Here is a 25520-nt window from a genome sequence, read left to right on the forward strand (position 1 = left end):
ACTAGGGATATTCATTGATTGTGGCATGTTCTTCTAAGTTTTCAAATCCTAAAGGAAATGGTATCTAGACCTGGCTTACCCGGACGGACAACCCGAGCCGAGGAGCGTCAAGCATCACCAGTGGTAAAACAACACTAGCTAGCTAACGGCTCTCCCGCCTAAACATGTGCGACTAAATCCTTCACCAGAAGCTGGTAGGCTAACTGGCTTTATCTCAAGACAGAAATTTTATGATGCTGGTAGGAAAACACAATATAACTAACTATCAGAAGACTTAGAGGGGTGCGAGGGAGGATACAATTTATATGTACATATCAACAATATCAAAGCGGTAAAAAGTGGACAAGTAGCATATTAGACCCAAATAAATCACAATATATACTAAAATTAGTAAAGACAAATAAAGTAAATGTACAAGCTCGAAATTTTGATTATTCTCTAGCAGAATCACCAGAGCTGTCTCACCTCCTTTTTACACCCACAAAATATATGTATTTTATGGATTATTGTGGGTTAAAGAGTTTCTCCAATTAAAGTGACAAACTTGAGTAAGGATTATTTTATTTACAGAGTCGCCACTTGGAATTGAGTTTTTGGGTGTTCCAAGTCACCTTTTATTTGAATCTCTAGTCAAAGAAAGGTTTGACTCTATTATTATTGGTCTGCGTAAACAAAGTCTGGGTAAAGAATTCTGTCGACCGGGAAGAAGGTGTAAGGCATTCCCCGAGTCCCGTGGTTCGAGCGCGGTTACTTTATTGACTATAACTTGGCTTGAATTAATTTTGGATAAACTGTGATTTATTGGTTTCCATATTTTATCTATCCGCTTTTAATTATTAAAATATGAAATTATCTTTGAAACGAATCACGTGTGTGAATCCGTTTTGTTTATTGTGCCAAAATTATATCACACGTACGTGTACACAATTAATAGCATTTATATTATATTAAGATTGTTTTGGCCAAAGTTGCACAAACACATACTTCAGTTTTAATTTTAGAAATCACAATTATGTCACGCGAACGTACACATAGTCGTGATAGATTCATTAAAAGCACGCCTAATGCACTCTAAGGAGTGTTCATTATTCTTCCTAAACTTGAGATTATTGTAAGGCCAAGATTTATGGTATTATTGTGGGAGAGATTGTATGAATTGATAAGTACGAAAGACATAAAAAATGGGCTAGCTACGTGTATATTACTAAGAGCCTTGGGTGGCGTTAAATTATTTGGCTCATTAATTATTAAAACCAACTCAACACCAAAAGCATCTCACAATTCCAAAACCGTGATTTAATTGTCTGATATCTTAATAACCTAATTATGACGCATTTCAATACCTTTCTCAATACCAAACCTTACATCCCTTTAGCAATTTTAATCCGATAACTTGCCGAAAGTTTTTTTTTTTTTTTTTTTTTAAGAAAGCAAACGTATCTAAGGATCTTTTGTAGTACTGAGATTATCAGCACAACCAAACTTATCTTTTAACACTACTAGTTCATTATAATACCTATAAACCCATGAAAAAAGGAATTACAACTAGCTATTCATGCTCATCAGAAAGAGAAGATTTACTAAGCTTTCATATACACAAACATAACCAAAACTTAAACCAACAAAGCAGTTTATAGCTTTTAAAGGTTCAATCAAAGCACAATATCATCTAACAATAAAATAAAATAAAAAGTTGACCTTTGTATTAATGAATCTGAGCTCAAATTACAAAAACTAGACAATTTCTTAAACAGAACGTTCGTCGGCGACCTCAACCGGAACCGACCACCGGAGGCGAACTCGAGCTCGAACGGAATTTGTATGTTCGGGTGTTGTTTTGGACTGATTTTCGGAACTGTTTTGCTGGTGATTGGGATGGTATGTTCAACTTATTTTCATGGTTGTTTAAGGGAGATTTATAGACTATCTTTGAAGATTTTTGGTTGCTCGTTTTCAGAGCTGAAAGTGACAACTTTTCATGGCTGAAACGGGCTAGAGGTGATGGAGATTTTCATGGCTATTTTCATATGCATTTTTGGGTTGAGGAGGTCGAGATTTGTAGCTAGTTTGTGGGCGATTTTCTGCTCGTCCTTTTGGCTGGAGTTTGGGGACTCTTTTAGGAGGTTATGGCTGCCTTTTTTTTGGGTTCTAAGACCAACTCCCTTCCTTTCGTGTATTTTTTGAAAGAGGGACACGTGGGGGAGGGGGGATGTGAGTGGGAACAAGTATGGGGGATAAGGAAAATTGGAGTGGGGACAAAGTGTAGGGGGGCAAGAGAAAGTGGAGTGGTGACATGCGTGGAAAGATGGGAGCGGGAAAGATGGAGTGATAAATGAGGTATTGATGAGATGAGTGGAAAAAATTCAAGCACGGTCAAAATTATATACACAAACATAACCAAAACTTAAACCAACGAAGCAGTTTAAATCTTTTAAAGGTTTAATCAAAGCATAATATCGACTAACAATAAAATGAAAAGAAAGATGACCTTTGTATTGATGAATCTGAGCTCAAATTACAACAACGGACAATTTCTTAAACAGAACATTCGTCGGTGACCTCAACCAGAATCGACCACCGGAGGCGAACTCGAGCTCGATCAGAATTTGTATGTTCGGGTTTTGTTTTGGACTAATTTTTGGAATTGTTTTGCTGGTGATTGGGGTGGTAGTTTCAGCTTGTTTAAGGGAGATCTATGGATTGTCTTTGAAGCTTTTTGGTTGCTCGTTTTCAGAGCTGAAAGTGACAGCTTGTCATGGCTGAAACGAGCTGGAGGTGATGGAGATTTTCATGGCTATTTTCATATGCGTTTTTGGGTTGAGGAGGTCAAAATTTGCAGATGGTTTGTGTGCTATTTTCTGCTTGTCCTTTTGGCTCGAGTTTGGGCCTTTTTTAGGAGGTTATGGTTGCCCTTTGTTTGGGGGTTCTAAGACCAAATCCCTTCCTTTCGTGTGTTTTTTGAAAAGGGGACATGTGGGGGGGGGGGGGAGGGGGTTGTGAGTAGGGACAAGCATGGGATACAAACATGGGGGACAAGCATGTGGGACAAGGGAAAGTGGAGTGGGGATAAAGTGTGGGGGGATAAAGAGTGGGGACACGCGTAGTAAGATGAGAGCGGGAAAGATGGAGTGAGAAGTGAGGTATTGGTGAGATGATTGGAAAAACTTCAAGCACGGTAAAAACTTATACACACAAACATAACCAAAACTAAAACCAACGAAGCAGTTTAAAGCTTTTAAAGGTTCAATCAAAGCACAATATCAACTAACAATAAAATGAAAAGAAAGATGACCTTTGTATTAATGAATCTGAGCTCAAATTACAACAACTGGACAATTTCTTAAACGGAACATTCGCCGGCGACCTCAATCGGAACCGACCACCGGAGGCGAACTTGAGCTCGATTGGAATTTATATGTTCAGGTTTTGTTTTGGAATAATTTTCGGAACGTTTGGCTGGTGATTGGGGTGGTATTTTCAGCTTATTTTAGGGAAATTTATGGACTGTCTTTGAAGCTTTTTGGTTGCTCGTTTTCAGAGCTGAAAGTGACAGCTTTTCATGGCGGAAACGGGATGGAGATGATGGAGATTTCATGGCTATTTTCATATGCATTTTTGGGTTGAGGAGGTTGAGATTTGCCGTTGGTTTGTGTGCGATTTTCTGCTCGTCCTTTTGGCTAGAGTTTGGGCCTTTTTAGGAGGTTATGGCTGACCTCCTTTTTTGGGTTTTAAGACCAACTCCCTTCCTTTCGTGTGTTTTTTGAAAGAGGGACATGTGGTGGGGTTGTGAGTGGGGACAAGCTTGGGGGACAAAATGGGGGATAAGAAAAAGTGGAGTGGGGACAAAGTGTAGAGGGACAAAGAGTGGGGAGCAAGGGAAAATAGAGTGGGGACATGTGTGGGAAGATATGAGCGGGAAAGATGGAGTAAAAAGTGAGATTTTGGTGAGATGAGTGGGAAAACTTCAAGGACAGTCAAAAATTAGGTGCTCACATATACTATGATACCTGCACCACTGGTGCATAAAATATCTGACGGAAGCTTCATATTGACTTCTTATGACTCAGCTCTATGGCACGATCTGGAAATAAAAGAAGGGTAACATTTCCTAAATGCCCTATACCCTCTCAATTATAAATGTGGCGCGCAACACGCCCATAAGTGAGACTCTACTAGGCACGGCTTTGTAGATTTCCTAGGACACGACCTGCTCTGATACCACTTTGTCACGCCCCAACCAGGGGAGGCGTGGCTAGCACTCGGTGTTGTACTGGCCCGAGCGAATCACTTTATAACACATGATCGTTTGACGAAAACTAGAACATAAATAGGCCAACTTGGCTAAATTCATTCTTTCTGTAACTATCATGGGTTAACATGGCCACAACTCGTAATGTATGATTGTAAGTAGGCAAACGTTGTATCAGTAATCCATCATATTTAAAACATGAATGCACACGGGCCGTGAAGACCTCTGTACATAGTGAACCTATGTCTACAAAGCCTCTAAGTGTATTTGACATCAAATAGGACAGGGCCCCAATTCCTTCCATAAGTCTGCAGTAAAACTCTGACACTATGACTTATAGACTCGGTTGCACTCCGAATAACGTAAAGTCTTACCGATCTTTCGCTGAATGCTAACCTCATATACTATAAGGGCTCGTCAAATTGTTTTCCTATACCTACAGGCATGAATGCAGCGACCACAATAAAAAGGACGTCAGTACGAATAATGTACTGTGGATGTAAGGCAAACTAGAAACATAACAGTAAGTCAAAATTAATGAAAGAGATATAAGAATCAACTCGAACCCTTGAAGTGCCACCGTATATGCATACTAATTATACTTACATATATAATGCATCTTTGGGACTATTATCCATATCGTAACATGACTGCCCAACTGATCAATGGTAACTGCCCGACCGGCCATAGTATAGTGGTAAATGCATGACTGCCCGATCAGCTCTAGCACAGTGGTAAATATGTAACTGCTCAACCGGTCGTAGCTCGGTGATAAATACATGACTGCCCGATCGGCCGTGGCTCAGTGGTAAAAACGTGACTGCCCTACCAGCCGTAGCTCGGTGGTAAATGCGTCACTACCCAACCGGCCGTAGCTCAATGATAAATGCATGACTGCCCGACCGGCCATAGCACGGTGGTAAATGATGATGCATGACTGTCCAACCGGCCATAGCTCAGTGGTGAATACGTGTTTGCCTAACCTGTGGTAACTTGCGATACATAATTTTCCAACCGGTGGTAACTGCCCAACCGGCCATAGCTCAGTGATAAATACGTGTCTGCCCAACTTGTGGTAACTGACGATACATAACTTTTCAAACGGTGGTAACTGCCAGACTAGTGAAAATGTGCCACTAATGTAAGTAAAAAATATGTATTCTAATCATTATTTACAATTACCCTCTTTGTGTACCTATCTCAAAAAGGACAACTAATAATCCCAATTTCCTTAGGGCGACCTCGTATGCTATTACGTCTAGTAGAGATCTAATAGTTTGGAATAGATTCAACTTAAGGAACACAACTATCAACAAGCTGACTCACCTGCTCTATACTATGCATATGCACTTACGCAATAGATCAAATGAAGGACTATGTTACTTAAGAACAAATTTGTACTCATTGAGCTCTCAATCCAACTATTTACAACACAATCAACAATAGAACAACCATAAACTATAAGAGTGGATTATCTATAAAAATTATGCTTTCTATTGAGTCATGCCAATTGAAAGAAGGGATAGCAATTACATACCTCGTTAAACTTTGTAGCAACCATATTCCGCAGCCTGATTCGTGTCTTGACCTTATATAATCTGGAACCGTCCCGCTCTACCCGAGCTTGTAGGAATCAAACAAACACTAGAAATATCTTTGGTATTCTTAAGATTAATTTGGGAAGTAAAGTTGCCACAATTATGGAAATATACTTACTGTCAATGCTTGGTTCCCCCAATAAACTTGCTCCCAACGTGATCAATATTGTTGTCACCAACAATAGAGTTATTTTCAAATGAATTGTTTTCACAGTAGGATTATATTGTTGCCTTGTATCATCTAAGTAAGTTGATATCTTTCATGTAATGTTGTTGCCTATATTATCTATATATGATGCTGCCATGTGTAGATAATTTAGATAAAGACATATGGGTATATACTTGCACTAGTCACCTACTAAAATTAGACACCATTCCATAACCTTACCTAATTTGCACACGTATCCACCCTTTTATTCTACCTAATCTTTATCTAGTTGTACTACTAGCAATATTTATCCTTTACTAATAATAATAAAGATCATTCCTCTTGTGAGACTTACAAGGATATGTTCGCTCCTTAACATTATCCAAACACTTTAACTAATTCTTCGTATAATTAATTAAATACATAATTAATTTCTAAATCTCATTTCACTTAAATACTAATAACTTTTAACATATTATAATTGTGAGCACCTAATTTTTGACCATATTTGAGTTTTTATTATTTTTTTTGTATTTAGTATTTTCTGGGTTTAATATTGATATTTTAACTTTTATATTATTTTATTAGTAAATTTAATTAGAGAATATGTAATATTTTTAACAAAGTCTATTACATAAAGGACGGAAAAACTTATTTTAAATTACGGATCAAATCTAATTAAATTGCTTTCTACTTTTCCTATACTATTTCCTTGTCACATCAACCACCTACAAGACTATTCACTTGTCACATCCACTCCTTTTTCCATCATTCATTTTCAACACTCCTCTCAACTTTTCTTATTATATGTACACATGTGAGGAAGAAAAGAAGACATGAAAAGCAGAGGGGGAAGATAGATCTGGGAAAAATAGAAAAAACAAGAGAAAAAAAAACTCCTTCTATTTCACGTCTTTTAACTCTAATACCCTACTGTAGAATCGTCTTTTCCCACCCATAAAACAGTCCCATTTTCACCATCAAAAACAGCCGCCAGATACCGACGAAAACCAGTCCAAAATAGTCCTAAAAATCAGCCTTTAACCATCTAAAAATCTCCATTAAAACCAGCAGTTATCTCCATGAAACCCAGATCTAAAACACCTCGAGAATCTTCCCTTTAGTCACCAATCTTACTCCGTTGTTCATGGGTTGATGACATAGAGACGAGTTTTGTTCGAGATTTTTGTTTGAGTTCTAAGTTCGAGATTTTCATTTTGCGTTCCCGTCGTCGCTCTCTTCGTTATACACCCGATGATATTTCAATATATATTAAACCTGCTATTCATTCAAGGTCACACTTTAACTCTATTCTTTCTTTGATTTCCAAATCTTGTTTCATGGATATTATATTTATTTGTTGATTTCTCCTACGTTTGTTTTACTACTTATGCAATGATATTTTTGGCATTTTTTTTTATGATACTCTCTTGCCTTTAATTGACCAGTTTGTATTTAGATTTTTATTTTTATTTGTTCGAATTACTTGGTTGAGCTATCTGTTGAATTGGCACAATTGAAGATACTTTAAACTGTGTTTGTTTGTTAATAATGAAATCTGAGGACGAAGTATGGAGTCAAATTTGTTTTCTTTTATAAATTGAAGGTTTAAGTTTCAAATAGTCTGTAACATAGACCATGAAGGGATAATTGGGTTAAATTCATTAGAAGAATATGGACAGTGGGTAGGTTAGCTTAAAGAAGAAATTTTATTTTTTTTCTTTAAATTATTTCGTCATGTCTTATTATACGTTTAGATCGTAGGAGTGTCCATTTCGTTTTTCTTTCAGTTGATTTATCTTTATTTATTGAACATTTCTCATAACTTAGATGTATCATTTGGCCTTTTTTTATGTAAACTAAACACTACCATCTTTCTATAATAATATTCGTAACTTTGGACCTTCACAATAATCTCAAACTAAGAAAGAATTAATTCATGAACATCCCTAGTATGCTTTAGGCGCGTATTGATAAATAAATTATCGTGATTATGTACACGTTCGCGTAATATAGTTATGATTTTCAAAATTAAAAATCGAAGTATGCGTTCGCGCAACTTTGAGCAAAACAATCTTAGTATAATAAAATGTTATTAATTTTGTACACATAAGCGTGACATGATTTTGGCGCAATAAACAAAACGGATTCACACGCGTGATTTGTTTCAAAAATAATATTTTAATGATTAAAAGCAGATAGATAAAACATGAAACCAATAAATTACAGTTTATCCAAAAATAATATAAGCCAAATGTAGTCAATAAAGCGATCGTGCTAGAACCACGGGACTCGGGGAATGCCTTACACCTTCTCCCCGGTCAATAGAAATTCTTACCCGGACTTTATTTTCATAGACCAATAATAATAGAGTCAAACCTTCATGTGACTAGGGATTCAGATAAAATGTGACTTGGAACACCCAAAAACTCAATTCCAAGTGGCGACTCTGTAAATAAAATAATCCCTACTCAAGTTTGTCACTTTAATTGGAAAAATTCTTTAACCCACAATCCACACAACACACTATATCTTTTGGGGTAGAAAAGGGGTGTGACAGCTCTGGCGACTCTGCTGGGAACTCTTAAGAATTCGAGCTTGTACATTGACTTTGTTTGGCTTTATTAATTTTTTTATATATTGTGATTTATTTGGGCCTAATGTGTTACTTGTCCACTTTTTTCCGTTTTGATATTGTTGAACTGTACATATAAATTGTATCCCCTCGCACCCCTCTGAGTCTTCTTATAGTTAGTTATGTTGTGTTTGCCTACCAGCATCATAAAATTTCTGTCTTGAGATAAAGTCAGTTAGCCTACCATCTTCTGGTAAGGATTTAGTCACACATGCTTAGGCGGGAGAGCCGTTAGCTAGCCAGTGTTGTTCTACTACTGGTGACGCTTGACGCTCCTCGGCTCGGGTTGTCCGGCCGGGTAAGCCAGGTCTAGATACCATCTCCTTTAGGATTTGAAAACTTAGAAGAACAAGCCACAAGCAATGAATATCCCCAGTAGGCTACGCTTTATTTGCATCATGTGCATTTGACTTAACAGCGTTCGACACAGGGGTCGAGTTCTGTTTTAGGACAGGTACCTTATTGAGACCATTATGTCATGTTATGTGATACTTGTTGTATTATTTGGGAGGCTTGCATGTCGACCGACTTTAGCATAAATCAGTTGAACGAACAGAGAAAAAATGATGTGGTCTAGTGCATATGGTTTTTAAAGATTAATTTTCATAAAAATCAAAAAAAAAAATAACATAGCCGGTTTTAACCGAACTACGCACGTAGACAAACCTCATCGGTTCCGGCCCCCAACTTTCAAAAATTCAAAAAAAAAATTAATCTTTAATTCTTTCTTTAGAAGTCTTTCTTTGATACGTCAAATCCAAAATTCCAAAAAAATATTTTCTTCTTTTTTTTAAAAAAAAAAAAAAGGTCTTTCTCCCAAAATTCAAAAAAAAAAATCAAATTCCAAAAAAAAAAGCAAAAAAAAAAATTATCTTTAGAAGTTTTCTTTCAACAAAATAAAAAACAAAATTCCAAAAAAATAAAAAAATCCAAAATATTTTTCCTTTCTAGCAGCTTTTATGGGATTAATTGTATATGGGTAAAAAAAAAGAGTTACTTTATTTTACTTTATTCCCGATTTGCCCGAACTACGCAAGATCTGATTCATGCGGCATCATGATACGTAGGCAATCCCCATCGGATTCGATCATAGCCATAAATAAATTGAGTAAAAGAGTGACAGAAAATAACAGAGAAAAACAAAGCAAAAACAACAAAAAGAAAAAAAAAGAGAAAAAATAAAAAAGAAAAAAAAAAGAGTCCCCCGAGATGGAATCAGTTCACCCTTGTTGGTGAATCATACTCGAGCTTATTCTAAAGCTAGTCAGGCTAGGTCTACTGCAACCAATAGCCCCGAACGGGCCAAAATCCTGAGTCTCCCTCGCATCGGGCTAATGCTAGATGTGAATACCACTCTAGAGTAGTGTGGCATGATACGGAAGACTGTTGGACTCTTAAGAGAGCAGTGGAAGACCTCATCGAGGTCAAGACAATAATGCTTAGGGATGAAGAGGCCCCTAATATGATGAACAATCCTTTGCCTGTTCACACCAATGGGCCAGTTGTCGGAATGATCCGTGAAGATGAGGAATTTGATCTGGCACTGAAGGCTATTACATCCATTGCCAAGATAGAAGAAAAGCAAAAAGAAACTGTCGCCAAACCTGAAAGTCCCCCATAAAACGGGAGACTCTGTAGCTAGTCTCGCTATCCTTTCCGTGTCCAGATTATTTCAGGGTGTAATCCGGATATTTTATATTATTGTCTTACTTTTCGATGAAAACCCTTCTATCTTTAAAATTCAAAAAAAAAAATCAATTAAATGAAATTAATATTTCATTGTCTAGGAATATCTCTTTTCTTAATCTTGTCACCTTTCTCATTCTCTTTTCAGTTCTGTTAATACAGATTTTAATAATATGACATATTTGCAGACTTCATGCCTAGATCCTAAAACGCCGTCATGCCTCGAAATAATGAATCAAGAAGCGGAATGTGTTGAAGATAAGGCTTGTGAGAAAATAAGCAAAGAAGTGGAACACTAGGCCTAAGCCAAGATCCAAATGAAATCGGAAGAAGTTGAAATTTCCTCTCTTTGGATCATTGTTGAAGCCGAGATTGAGGATAAGGATTGGTTCAAGAAGCGGTTTGGAACAATTGACTATGATTGATGAAAAACTTATGGCCACAGTTTGCCACGGGCAGTTATACCAACAAAAAATGGCCCGTGCCTACAACAAGAAAGTGCGGCCCAGAAAGTTCGAAGGAAATGTCTCTAAGACAACTGTCTATACGGATTGGAAAGATCCATATATTATAACAAGATTACTGCCAAAATGGAGCATTGTATTTGGGAGATATCGAAGGAAATGTCTCTGAGACAACTATCTATACAGACACGGTCAAAAGGTATTATGCTTGACCCTTTTATGCATCTTTAATGTTCTCTGATTGGGATGACGAAGGCTTTCATTTTCGCTACCCAAACACTATCAACCCTTTGCAAACCCTTTTGAGCCAGTTACTTTTCTTTGATTACCCTCTTTGGATCCTGGAAGTTTTATGGAAAAAAAAAAAGAAATAAAAATCAAAACAAAGTGAATCGAACTACGTTCGACTTGATTCCGAAAGGATACTTAGGCAGCTTCTCTCTGGGGTTCAGTTATACCAAAATAAAAATCTACATTCCCCTAAAATTTGAAACTGGGGCAGATGTTATAATGGTTCGGCGATGGTTTCACCTGAGAGGTTCCAAAGTTGTAATTCAATCCAAATCCTTTTTACCCAAATCCTTTTCAAGTCCTTCCGATAAACGAGAATGTTCAAGAATTGGAGGATACAATCACTTGGAGAGAGTCTTATTGGTGAAAACCCCCACGGGCACCATAGGACGATGACGAGCAAAGAAAATGAAAATGAGAGAGTCTTGTTAGTGAAAACCCACAAAGGGAACTATAAGGCGATGGTGAGAAGAGAAATGAGAGAGATTAGCTGGTGAAAACCCGTGAAGGGCACTACTGATCGAAAAGAGGATCTTCACGGCCATTTGTATTGACAGTCCTGGGCAAGGTTTCTAGGTTTCGAGGCAAAAGTTGTGATGAATATCTAAGAGTCGGACGGTTTACACAGATCAGGCATCAAGTCCAAAAGGCATGTCATGTTCATTGAAGTCTACATGTACTCCAGATAAGTCCTTCTTTCCTTCCCAAAAGGGATACCTCTTGTCTAAATTCATTGTCCATTCCATTGTTTGTTTTTCTTTGAATCCCTTTTGGTTTAACTCTGTTCCAAAACTAAGGCAAAGAAGGGATAGCAAGACTGATTTACATGACTCCGGTTTGATACAAGCTAATATGCAAAAAAGTCACCTTGACTCGGCAGGGGCATCAAGTTGACCCTGACTGGCCATGGCGGCCGATGCTTCGAAATCAAAAACTCTTGTAAGGATGAAATCAAATTGAAAGTGCCTACAAGGGCAAAATAAAATTGAAAAGGTTAAGTCCCAAGTGGCTAACCGTTTTGGCAAAGTTTGAAAAGCCAAAGGTTCCCCAATTCTCTGAAATTGAAAGTGTTGAGGAAAGAAGTCGAAAGTGAAATGCCACAATGTCAAAATAAAGTTGAAAAGGTTAAGTCCCACGCGGCCAACCGTGGTATTCAGGAAATCATCATCAAAAAAGATGGGCACAAAGCCAAGCTGCCAAAGACATCAAGGCCACAAACCGACCACCACTTTAAAAACTCACAAATTTTTCTTTTTTTGAAGCAGGATCAAAGTAGTGCAGAATGATGATTCTCAAAGGGCAAATGTCACCAAAGGTAAGTTACCTCAAAATCTCCACTTTCCTTTATTTGCAGCATGCATCATTACTGTTCATACCTCCAATTTTCGTAGCTTAAACCAGGTAGAACCTTTTCGCTTAGGGGGATCCAGCTCACAGTTCCGGGTAGAAGTACTCTTCACTTAGGTTGCTTTTTGTAGCTTAACCCAGGTAGAACCTTTTCGCCTAGGGGGATCCAGCTCATAGTTTCGGTTAGAAGCACTCTTCGCTCAGGATGTTTTACGTAGCTTAACCCAGGTAGAACATTTTTGCCTAGAGGGATCTAGCTCACAATTCCTGGTAGAAGTACTCTTCGCCCAGGCTGGTTTTGTTTTACCTAGCTTAACCCAGATAGAACCTTTTCACCTAGGGGGATCCAGCTCATAGGTCCGGGTAGAAGTACTCTTCGCTCAGGATGTTTTACCTAGCTTAACCCAGGTAGAACCTTTTCGCCTAGGGGGATCCAGCTCATAGGTCCGGGTAGAAGTACTGTTCGCTCAGGATGTTTTACGTAGCTTAACCCAGGTAGAACCTTTTCGCCTAGGGGGATCTAGCTCATAGTTCCGGTTAGAAGTACTCTTCGCTCAGGATGTTTTACGTAGCTTAACCCAGGTAGAACATTTTTGCCTAGAGGGATCCAGCTCATATTTTCGGGTAGAAGTACTCTTCACCCAGACTTGCTTTTCATAGCTTAACCCAGGTAGAACCTTTTCGCCCTAGGGGGGATCCAGATCATAGTTCCGGGTAGAAGTACTCTTCGCTCAGGATGTTTTACGTAGCTTAACTCAGGTAGAACCGTTTCGCCTAGGGGGATCGAGCTCATAGTTCCGGGTAGAAGTATTCTTCTCTGAGGATGTTTTACGTAGCTTAGCCCAGGTAGAACCTTTTCGCATAGGGGGATCCAGCTCATATTTTCGGGTAGTAGTACTATTTGCCCAGACTTGCTTTTCATAGCTTAATAAAGGTAGAACCTTTTCGCCTATGGGGATCCAGCTCATAGTTCCGGGTAGAAGTACTCTTCGCTCAGGATGTTTTACGTAGATTAACCCAGGTAGAACCTTTTCGCCTAGGGGGATCCAGCTCATATTTCCGGGTAGAAGTACTCTTTGCCCGGGCTTACTTTTCGTCGCTTAACCCAGGTAGAACTTTTTCGCCTAGGGGGATCCAGCTCATAGTTTCGAGTAGAAGTACTCTTCGCTCACGTTGTTTTTCGTAGCTTAACCCAGGTAGAACCTTTTCGCCTAGGGGGATCCAGCTCATATTTCCGAGTAGAAGTACTCTTCGCTCAAGTTGTTTTTCGTAGCTTAACCCAGGTAGAACCATTTTGCCTAGGGGGATCCAGCTCATAGTTTCGGGTAGAAGTACTATTCGCCCACGCTTGTTTTTCGTAGCTTAACCCAGGTAGAACCGTTTTTCCTAGGGGGATCCAACTCATAGTTCCGGGATAGAAGTACTCTTCGCTCAGGTTATTTTTCGTAGCTTAACTCAGGTAGAACGTTTTCACCTAGGGGAATCCAGCTCATAGTTCCGGGTAGAAGTACTCTTCGCTCTGGTTGTTTTTCATAGTTTAATCCAGGTAGAACCTTTTCACCTAGGGGGATCCAGATCATAGTTCCGGGTAAAAGTACTCTTCGCTCAGGATGTTTTACGTAGCTTAACTCAGGTAGAATCGTTTTGCCTAGGGGGATCCAGCTCATAGTTACGGGTAGAAGTACTCTTTGCTCAGGTTATTTTTTGTAGCTTAACTCAGGTAGAACGTTTTCACCTAGGGGAATCCAGCTCATAGTTCCGGGTAAAAGTACTCTTCGATCAGGTTGTTTTTCGTAGTTTAACCCAGGTAGAACCTTTTCGCCTAGGGGGATCCAGATCATAGTTCCGGGTAAAAGTACTCTTCGCTCAGGATGTTTTACTTAGCTTAACTCATGTAGAACTGTTTCTTCTAGGGGGATCCAGCTCATAGTTCCAGGTAGAAGTACTCTTCGCTCAGGGTGTTTTACGTAGCTTAACTCGGGTAGAACCGTTTCGTCTAGGGGGATCCAGCTCATATTACGGGAAGAAATACTCTTCGCCCAGGATCGCTTTTCGCAGTTAACCAGGTAGAACCTTTTTGCAATGGAATTCATTTTAATTTCAGTAATATAGGGCACCAACCCCTAGTTACATTTCTTTTTCGTAATACAGGGTGTCATCCCCTGGTTATATTTTCTTTCAGTAATATAGGACGCCATCCCATGATTACATTCTTTTCAGTTATACAGTGTACCAACCCCTGATTACATTCTTTTTCCGTAATACAGGCTACCTACTCCTGGTTACATTTCCTTACCAGTATCAAGGTACACCAATCCCTAGTCTCTTTTTCAACATAGAGTCTCCATTCCCTAGTTGATTTTATTTTAGATATGGGGTCTCCACTCCCTAGTCGCTTTTCCAGCATAGGATCTCTACTCCCTAGTTGGTGTTTATTTTAGATATAGGATCTCCACTCCCTAGTCTCTTTTCCAACATAGGGTCTCCACTCCCTAGTTTCTTTCATTTTAGACATAGGGTCTCTATTCCCTACTCTTTATTTTTTTTATGGTACACCATTTTCGACCTTTTATTGCTTTCAATAAAGAAGTAGTTTAGAATTTTATTACAATGACTTACAAAATTTTCCCAGTGTAAACTGGGGCAGAAAAATTTCGTTCGTTTATTTGTTTTGGTGTCTGAGTAGGTTTTACCTCGAGGCACAGGGTTCGAGATGACCAAAAGAAAAAGTCTCAATCCAAATAAAGGAAATAAAACAAAAAGAAGTGAATCTAGAATGTAGAATCGGATGAAAAGATGTGAACTGCTCAAGACATGACTGAAATCACGAGCATTGCATTTTCCGTTTTCATCAGAAGAGGACGTAGAAGACTGAACTGGCACCTGCAGCGAGCAAGCATCAAGGTTCAGATCAGAGTCTGTGTGAATAACCAGTCAAGACTCAAGATCAAGTTTTAGAAGACTTATAAATATGAATCTTGTAACTCATAGCTTATAGGCTTGTTTAGTTTCTTTTGATTTTGATATAATAACAGGACCACAGACCGAAACCTCACTCGACTCTCCAACTCATCATTCCATCACTCTTCTTGAACTACACGCGACCCGATTCCCTTATAACCCGGGATATGTTGGTTGTCCAAAATCAGGACTCGGTTGTACTCTTTCACTCTTTTCTCTTATTTCTTCCCTTTCGAATAATGATATGGTAAAAATCAGTCGCATAGCTCACCTGTTTCTTTGCCTGAAAACTTTTTATGTTTCCAAACAAAGAGGGGCATACTGTGAGCACCTAATTTTTGACCATATTTGAGTTTTTATAATTTTTTTGTATTTAGTATTTTCTAGGTTTAATCTTGATATTTTAACTTTTATATTATTTTATTAGTAAATTTTATTAGAGAATATGTAATATTTTTAACAAAGTCTATTACATAAAGGACGGAAGAATTTATTTTAAATCATGGATCAAATCTAATTAAATTGCTTTTTACTTTTCCTATACTATTTCCTTGTCACATCAACCACCTACTAGACTATTCACTTGTCACATCCACTCCTTTTCCCATAATTCATTTTCAACACTCCTCTCAACTTTTCTTATTATATGTACACACGTGAGGAAGAAAAGAAGACATGAAAAGCAGAGGGGGAAGATAGATCTGGGAAAAATAGAAAAAACAAGAGAAAAAAAAACTCCTTCTATTTCACGTCTTTTAGCTCTAATACCCTACTGTAGAATCGTCTTTTCCCACCCATAAAACAGTCCCATTTTTACCATCAAAAACAGCCGCCAGATACCGGCGAAAACCAGTCCGAAATAGTCCTAAAAATCAACCTTTAACCACCTAAAAATCTCCATTAAAACCAGCAGTTATCTCCACGAAACCCAGATCTAAAACATCTCCAGGATCTTCCCTTTAGTCACCAATCTTACTCCGTTGTTCATGGGTTGATGACGTAGAGCCGAGTTTTGTTCGAGATTTTTGTTTGAGTTCTAAGTTCGAGGTTTTCATTTTGCTTTCCCGTCGTCGCTCTCTTCGTTGTACACCCGATGATATTTCAATATATATTAAACCTGCTATTCATTCAAGGTCACACTTTAACTCTATTCTTTCCTTGATTTCCAAATCTTGTTTCATGGATATTATATTTATTTGTTGATTTCTCCTACGTTTGTTTTACTACTTATGCAATGATATGTTTGGCATTTTTTTTAATGATACTCTCTTGCCTTTAATTGACCAGTTTGTATTTAGATTTTTATTTTTATTTGTTCGAATTACTTGGTTGAGCTATCTGTTGAATTGGCACAATTGAAGATACTTTAAACTGTGTTTGTTTGTTAATAATGAAATCTGAGGACGAAGTATGGAGTCAAATTTATTTTCTTTTATAAATTGAAGGTTTAAGTTTCAAATAGTCTGTAACGTAGACCATGAAGGGATAATTGGGTTAAATTCATTAGAAGAATATGGACAGTGGGTAGATTAGCTTAGAGAAGAAATTTTGTTTTTTTTCTTTAAATTATTTCGTCATGTCTTATTATACGTTTAGATCGTAGGAGTGTCTATTTCGTTTTTCTTTCAGTTGATTTATCTTTATTTATTGAACATTTCTCATAACTTAGATGTATCATTTGGCCTTTTTCATGTAAACTAAACACTACCATCTTTCTACAATAATATTCGTAACTTTGGACCTTCACAATAATCTCAAACTGAGAAAGAATTAATTCATGAACATCCCTAGTATGCTTTAGGCGCGTATTGATAAATAAATTATCGTGATTATGTACATGTTCGCGTGACATAGTTATGATTTCCAAAATTAAAAATCGAAGTATGCGTTCGTGCAACTTTGGGCAAAACAATCTGAGTATAATAAAATATTATTAATTTTGTACACATACGCGTGACATGATTTTGGCGCAATCAACAAAATGGATTCACACGCGTGATTTGTTTCAAAGATAATATTTTAATGATTAAAAGCAGATAGATAAAACATGAAACCAATAAATCACAGTTTATCTAAAAATAATATAAGCCAAATGTAGTCAATAAAGCGATCGTGCTAGAACCACGGGACTCGGGGAATGCGTTACACCTTCTCTCTAGTCAACAGAATTTCTTACCCGGACTTTATTTTCACAGACCAATAATAATAGAGTCAAACCTTCCTATGATTAGGGATTCAAATAAAAGGTGACTTGGAACACCCAAAAATTCAATTCCAAGTGGCGACTCTGTAAATAAAATATTTCCTACTCAAGTTTATCACTTTAATTGGAAAAACTCTTTAACCCACAATCCACACAACACACTATATCTTTTGGGGTAGAAAAGGGGTGTGACAATATTATACTTTACTATCATGGTCATGAGGTATAGCACTAGTCCATAAATATGGGGTATTATTGCTTGGACCGTATTTTATCTCAAAATATCAAAATTCGACAAAACTCATTTTCTTTGATTTGTTTACCCTCTGACCTTCATGACACTTACTTATCACTTGTTATAAATAACCTAAATACTTATAACCTCAAAAATAATCTTGTCCTTGAACTTATTTCAATTATCTTACGATAAATCTAACGTGCAAAAGTGCGGGATGTAACAATATCTCCCTAATTGCCATAGGGTAAGTAATAACTAACTTTCTAATTTCAGTTACAAGTTTCTTTTTGTACAGTTCAGTCCCTAACTTCTATACAATGCAGCTTCAGTCTTCAACATAAAAAATCACATGAGTATATAAGATTAATTTTTTTTTTTTTTGTATATATGTTAGATGTTGAATTTTCTTAGTTGTTTTGCGTGTGTTTTTTTTTTTTTTTTGACCTCCCTCGGTAAAAGTCTTACCTCCGGCAACTGTCTCCGCGAGAGAGGAGGGGGTCTAAACGCATGTAATTATTCAATGATTGAAGGATGGTCTTTGCCTAAATACTAAAGGTTCCTTATTGTATAGGTCATAGGTGTTGATTCGAATATCAAAGAGAGATTCCTGTGGGTTATAAAAGTAATTCTCAAGATAATAAATACTCTTTTTAGAGGTGTTGTTTTACTGTAAAATACGTATTTGGTTAAAGTGATAGACATATCTAGATTCTCAGACATAAAAGATCCATTTAGACACATAATCATATTTTTGCCAGATAGTTGTTGCAGCTGAAAATTGGAGCATATATACTTAGAAGTAGCATAACACTTTACTTCCATATAGTCGGATGGAAAATTGGAGTATCATATCTTCTTTTAATTCACAGTTAAATCTTTAAACATATTTAATAAATTTTTTAATACAAATATAAAGTTTATGCAAAAGTTATTGGGTTGGTCCAAGCCCTTAATTTCGATCTCTAGCTCCGTCCCCGCATATAATTCTAAAACTTCTGCTTCTCCTATGATACATGGCTAATGTTTATCGTTTAGTTCAACAAGAAAAAGAGGGTAGTCTTATTATATTATGAACGGCAAAGGTCCAAATATACCCTTGTACTATACGAAATTGAGTACATTTGCCATTTGTTAATACTTTAGCTCAAATATACCCTTACCGTCACGTAGTTAGTCCATATACACTACTAGAAATCCGGTAAAAACCGACCAAAAAAACCGACCAACTTTGGTCGGTAATGGCCAATAACCGTCCAAAACACGACCATTACGTGTGGACGGTATTTTAGGGGTCGAAAAGGCATACCGACCAAAGTTGGTCTGAAATTACCGACCAATTTTGGTCGGTCAATTAAATTAAAAAAAAATCGATCAAAGTTGATCGGTATTTTAATTATGTAATCAAAAAATTGACCATCTGGGAATCGAACCGGAGTTTGTATTGTGGCAGGATACTATTCTACCACTAGGCCATTAGTGCATTTTGTTTTAAGACTGTTTTTTATTTGATTTATACTCTTTAATTGTATTTTCGCACGAAAATAACCGATCAAAGTTGGTCGGTTTTATTAAAAAATAAAATTACCCACCAAAGTTGGTCGGTTTTTTAAAATGACCGGCCGAATTAACCGACCAATTTTGGTCGGTTTTTTAATATTAATTTTTATTTATTTTAATTGAAAAACTGACCAAAATTGGTCGGTTTCTTGAAAAATAAATTTCACGGGACTCGAAAATAGTTTTCCGCATTTTTGCTCCAAAGAAAACCGACCAAAGTTGGTCGATTTCGTAAAAAAAAATTAAAAATAAAATATTTTGAAAAACCGACCAACTTTTGTCGGTTTTTTGATCGGTGTTTTGACCGACCAAAGTTGGTCGGTCGACCTTGGTCGGTTTTTGCCGAATTTCTAGTAGTGATATACCCTTAGAGTTACACAATTGGCACATATATGCCCTTCTCAAAACGGAATTCACCCAAAAATTATGGTTTAAACTTTAAAATAATAAAAACATCTCAAACTTTAACAATACTCAAAAGACCAAAATATTTAAATTATTTCTAAAAAGATAATTTAATGATTAAAAGCCTAGAGTTCAAGTTGTAGTGTTATAAATTTGAGTTGTTAGTCTTTTTCATCTTTTTTCAGCTGGACATTTTCTATTTTTTTTATTAACTATGTAAATTAGGGGTGTACATGGAACGGGTTGGATCGGTTTTTATCAAAACTAAACCAAACCGATTATATCGGTTTGAATTGTTCGGTTTTATTGGTTTTTTCGAATTTTTTGTTACATAAATATTATTTCAATCTTACTTTGTTAAATTTTTTAGAACTAAATATATGTTCAGTAAAACTTAAAAAATTGACAAACATATGATCTATCTTGATTACCTTATGGGAGAATTTTCTTAGTAATTGGAATTCATGAGTTTTGTCAAGTGAAATTGGTGACGAAAATAGAGAAGACATCAGTAATGGAGGAAATCGGATAAGGGAGAAAGAAAAAGAAAAAAAGAAAAAAAGAAGAAAGAAAAGAGAAAGGTAAAGAAAAAAGCACTAATAAAAAAGAAATAGTATTTGTAATATACTTTAATACAATTAACGTAAGAGCTAATTAGTTTGAGTGGATTCCGTTTTGAAAAGGGCATACATGTGCCAATTGTATAACTCTAAGGGCATATATGGACCAACTATCTGACGGTAAGGGCATATTTGAGTTAATATATTAACGAATGACAAATGTGCTCAATTTCGTGTAATACAAGGACATATTACATTTTCCCTATTATGAAATGGTTCAAACTTAAGGATTTTGTACATGGTAAAACCTAAATTGACATGTAACTTGGTACTTTCCATTGGGCAAAGACACGATCTTTTACGTGATATTTTAAATCAAGTAAAGATCAAGTCGGGCCAAAAAGAAAAAAACCCATGATTTTTTAAGATAAAAAGCTGCTAACTTTTAGTTTGTTTCATCCAATAAAACATCTTTAACGATCTGTCTGCTTTAGTTTAATCCTCTTTTTAAGATGTAACTAAGCATGAAATAGAAAAGGGAAAAAAAAAAGGACCATTGGATTTTGGAAGAAGTTTTAAGAAAGTACAAGAACTAGTAAAGTCATTTTGTATAGAGTATGTTAAAAAGGTGAGTGACAATTCGAAAAAGAGAGAGCATTGATAAGTCAATCAATAAAATAAAAGCACACCTGATAATCATTCATTCAGAAAACAAATTTCTATGAATGATAATCATTATCATAAGTCACTGCAGAAATCCCATATACAGTAGAGTACCAGGATTTTACGATAAGGTGTTAGCAGACTATCTATTCATTTTTTGACAACCATTTTACGTTTGGTCATTTTTTGGGAAACGAACTCTCCCAACATTCTTCCAAATTACCCCACGCACCTTACTGTGCACATCTTTTAACCAACTTCTGGTTATTTTTTCTTTTGATGTCCGATATTCGTATATGAATTCCCATTAATTCTAAGTTGCACCGAAATGATTTTTATCAAGATTTTGTATATATTCAATATTCGAATTCAAAACTAATGGTCGAAGGTGGAAGATCGTATCCATCCCATCATAATATTTGGTTGGTAATATCACACCTTTTTGAATTTGGGAGACTTGTCAATTTTTATTTTGAAAAAAGAAAAAATAAAAGAAATAGAAACTAAAACCATAGGGAAATGAACAATTTTATTTTCACTCCTACCTCATTTTATTTGTCTTGAATTTTTCAATTTTGTTTTGAAACTTCTTCAGTTTATTTTCTTGGAATCTTCAGAATTTAATTTGAAATTCCAAAATTCCAAGGATTTAGTGTCAAATCAGTGCTTGAAATTAAATTTAAAACGAGTGGTAAATAAAATAGAGGAGAACTCGGTAAATTACAGGAGTGCGGTAAATCTTTTCTCCTTTTCTCTCTTTGGAGCCTACTCTATTCTATTGTAACTAAGTAACTTAACTACGAAAAACGTGCCTAGACTTTTAACTTCACAAGTATAATAAATAGAAGTCAAATTCTTTCATAATATTGTTTCCATCCTATCAAACAGACTTTGCCTCACTGACTCTCCTTCTGAGTGTGTCTTTTTTATGTCATTTTTAGTGAATCCAATTGATTTAGAGACTCAAATATTCCACATGCGTGTCTTAATTTGGTGTATATATGGTAATAATTTTTGTTAGGTAGCTGTAGTATTCTATTATTGTTATGTATTAACTCATGTAAATAAAAGCCGGTTAGATAAGACTAGAAAAAATAGAGTCTACTTAGAAATTATTAGCCTATTGTTTGGAACATGTCAAAAATTCAGTGACTCAGCTAGAGCTGTCAATTAGTCAAATAACTTTATTAATATTAACTTATGAAAACACTTGGGGATTCTTGTAGTTTAAGGGAAAGACTACTGACTGAAAAACAAAGCAAAAGTCTATGCATTACTATATTATACACAATACAGCATTTTCCAATAGTATTTTAGATAAATCTCCAATCAGCTACTGTTGTTCTTTTCTTTTCTTTTTTAGTTTAAGTTGTATGTGTTGACGGTATACAAATTATTTGCACAATTAGATGGCTTATCTAGATAATACATGTAAATCTATTGATAATCATTAACTAGTAATCTGGTAAAAATAATATTGCTTTTGTTCTAATATAATGTGATATATTTGATTGGGTACGAAATTTAAAAAAAAATAAGACATATAGAACTTGTTGTCTTAAACAATTCATAACATTTGTGTGGCTATAATTCTTTTGAAACTTATGGTGTTAAACATGTCTAATTGTTTGTGTATGTATAAAAGATTCTCATTAAGCGTAGGAAAATTTGAATTAAATTATTTTTTTAATTTAAAAAGAGATCACTCCTTTTAGAGCTGACTTAAAAAGAAATTGATTCACATAAACTCGCACGGAGGGAATAAGTAATATACTATCAAAAATTAAAAATCACTTGTAGTGTAAAAAAATCTTTACAACAATCGTGTATATTCTCAATTTTTTTTTTTTTTTTGGCGAGAGGTAGTTGTTCAGCAAAAGTAAGTTAGAAATAGGTCTGTACTTTTGACTTTGTAACTCTGAAATGAAAAATTCAAAATCTCTTCTTTTTTACTGTTTTAAAAACTCCAACTCACTCTTATTAATATAAAGCTCTAGTTAGCAAAGACACCCTTGTCCACTTGTCTATATAGCAAGAAAGAGAGTAAAGGAGAAAACATATTCTCCTCTCCATTTCTGTAGACAAGATTCTCAAAAAGAAACAAATTAAACACTAGAGAGTGAGAGAGAACTATAAGAAAAAGAATATGGGGAGAGCTCCATGTTGTGATAAAGCAAATGTGAAGAGAGGGCCATGGTCTCCTGAAGAAGATGCTAAACTCAAAGATTTCATTCACAAATATGGAACTGGTGGAAATTGGATTGCTCTTCCCCAAAAAGCAGGTAACAACAACTTCTACTCCCTTATTCCCAGAATCGAAGCGACAAAGGGTTAAATCTCAGTGGATTGTGGTAGCAAGATCATATTCTATCGCTTACAATATCTCGTCGCGTATTTAACCCTGTTCGTATGTATATGTTTGAATATAGGGGGAGGGAAGCTTACATTAATATTTATACTTTGAGTGGATTAAGTTTTTTTTTGGTTGCTTCATTATTTATGATTTTGATGAGATATATGTTTGGAACTGCAGGACTAAAGAGATGTGGGAAGAGTTGTAGATTGAGATGGCTAAATTATCTAAGGCCTAATATCAAACATGGTGATTTTTCGGAGGAAGAAGATAGAGTTATTTGCAGCTTGTATTCCACCATTGGAAGCAGGTACAATATACCTTTTTTTAGTCTTAAATTGTTTTCCATTTTTTATCATCTTTCTGATGAATTTGAGACTGAAACAAAAACTGTTCCCACTAAAAATGGAAAAGAAGAACCTTAATAAATAAGAAAAGGGAAAAAACAATGAGGGCTCAGAAAGAAATGCAAATAGTCTGTTGGATTTTTAATTAAAGATTCTGCCATTTATGGACATTTTTTTCTGCATGCATGCCAGGTTTAGATCTAAGATCAAGTCTTTATTTACTCACTTACAGCTGTTTAAGTATTACTACTACAAAATTCCAACGTTTCTTCTTTTCTCTCTTTTTTTTTTTTTTGGAAAACTTTTCCTTTTGTAAACCAATTAAATTTTGTTATAACATATGCAATATATTATGTTAACAGGTGGTCAATAATAGCAGCTCAATTACCAGGAAGGACTGACAATGATATTAAGAATTACTGGAATACTAAACTCAAGAAAAAGCTTATGGGATTAATGCAATCAACAAACCAAAGAAAATCACCATATTTTCCAGCTACTAATTCTCTTCAAACCCAACCCCAGATAAATTCAAGTCTTTTTAGAGACTTATATTACAACCCAAATAATAGGCCTATTATTACAGGCCTAAATCAGTCCATTTCTTCTGCCCACCAGCCAAATTTTCTCTACACTAATAGTAACATGAATTTTCCTAATTTGGGTGCTACAAATAGTCAATATCCTTATAATATTCAAAGTCATAATTTACTTATGTTTGGAGAAGCAAGTTGTTCTTCATCAGATGGAAGTTGTAGCCAAATGAGTTTTGGCAAAGAAATCAAGAGAGAGGAAATTATGAGTAATTGTTTACAACAAGGTCAAATTTCAAGTGTTAATGCTTTTGAAGAAAATCAGAATTTCACTCTTGATTATGGTAACAGTAGTAGTAATTGGGTGGATCAAAAACCAAATGTGTATTTTGGAAATACTACTACTACTACTCAAGTACTTCAGTATGATGTTGAAGAAGTTAAGCAGCAGCTAACAAGTTGTACCAATGGCAACAATGGCAGTACTATTGGATGTAACAACAACAACAGTATGTTCGTGTTCAATGATGAGAATTATAACAAGTCAAATGAGATAGGGATGTTCTATTACTGAAGAAGAAATGACTAGCTGTTGAAAAGAGAAAACAAATGTAAGTACACCATTAGGAAGATTTGAAAGGGCGTTTGGGTATGGGGGTTGGCAAGAAGATTCAAACTTTTTCTGGGGTTTTGTGTAATTGTGGTGGAATTATTATTATTGAAACTTCTTTACTTCAATTTAAATCGTCGGTACATATTACGTAGTTGTAGTAAAAGCCTATTCCTTTTTGTGCTTTTTTTTTTTCGTGTTCGTATTAAGACTTCATTAAATCCAAATTTGCATAGGGACGGTCAACATTAGAGGAATAAATTGCTTCCTAACAAAGACGATTTTATACTCAAGGGTTCGAGCCCGAAAAATGACCTTTGGTTAAGGGTAAAAATAGTAATTACAATAACTCCACCACAATCCTTATTGGTGTGCATTTCTTCATTAAATACTCCCTTCAGTCCACTTTAATTGATTTATTTTTGGCTATTTTTATATATATTAAGGGATTATCTTTTAGCATTAATCAATAATGAAATTGACCATATTAACCTTTTAGTTCATTGGAAATATAACAAATACTCCTAGACTTTTTAATTCAAGAGCAACTTTTAAATCCGAATTTGGGCTAAGAATACAAGCTTGTTCTTTTTTATCTGTTTTTCACTCGGTGTACGAGGACTCAATTAAATCCGAATTTGAGCTAAGAATACAGACATTAGAGGTAATATG

General features: G+C 35.8%; 1 protein-coding gene and 1 long non-coding RNA gene across 2 annotated transcripts; both read left to right on the top strand.

Moving 5' to 3' along the window:
- Positions 1-6846: 6846 nt before the first annotated feature.
- Positions 6847-15742, top strand: LOC138900926 (uncharacterized). Its single transcript, XR_011412279.1, has 3 exons — positions 6847-7289; positions 10505-12386; positions 15105-15742. It is a non-coding gene; the product is annotated as an uncharacterized lncRNA (long non-coding RNA).
- Positions 15743-23006: 7264 nt separating this feature from the next.
- On the top strand, positions 23007-25002 carry LOC104096103 (transcription factor RAX2-like). Its single transcript, XM_009602411.4, has 3 exons — positions 23007-23287; positions 23539-23668; positions 24068-25002. The coding sequence occupies exons 1-3, from the start codon at positions 23152-23154 to the stop codon at positions 24810-24812; spliced, it is 1011 nt and encodes a 336-aa protein (XP_009600706.1). The 5' UTR covers positions 23007-23151; the 3' UTR covers positions 24813-25002.
- Positions 25003-25520: the final 518 nt, after the last annotated feature.

The sequence above is a fragment of the Nicotiana tomentosiformis genome, chromosome 11, assembly GCF_000390325.3.
Source record: "Nicotiana tomentosiformis chromosome 11, ASM39032v3, whole genome shotgun sequence".
NCBI lineage: Eukaryota > Viridiplantae > Streptophyta > Magnoliopsida > Solanales > Solanaceae > Nicotiana > Nicotiana tomentosiformis.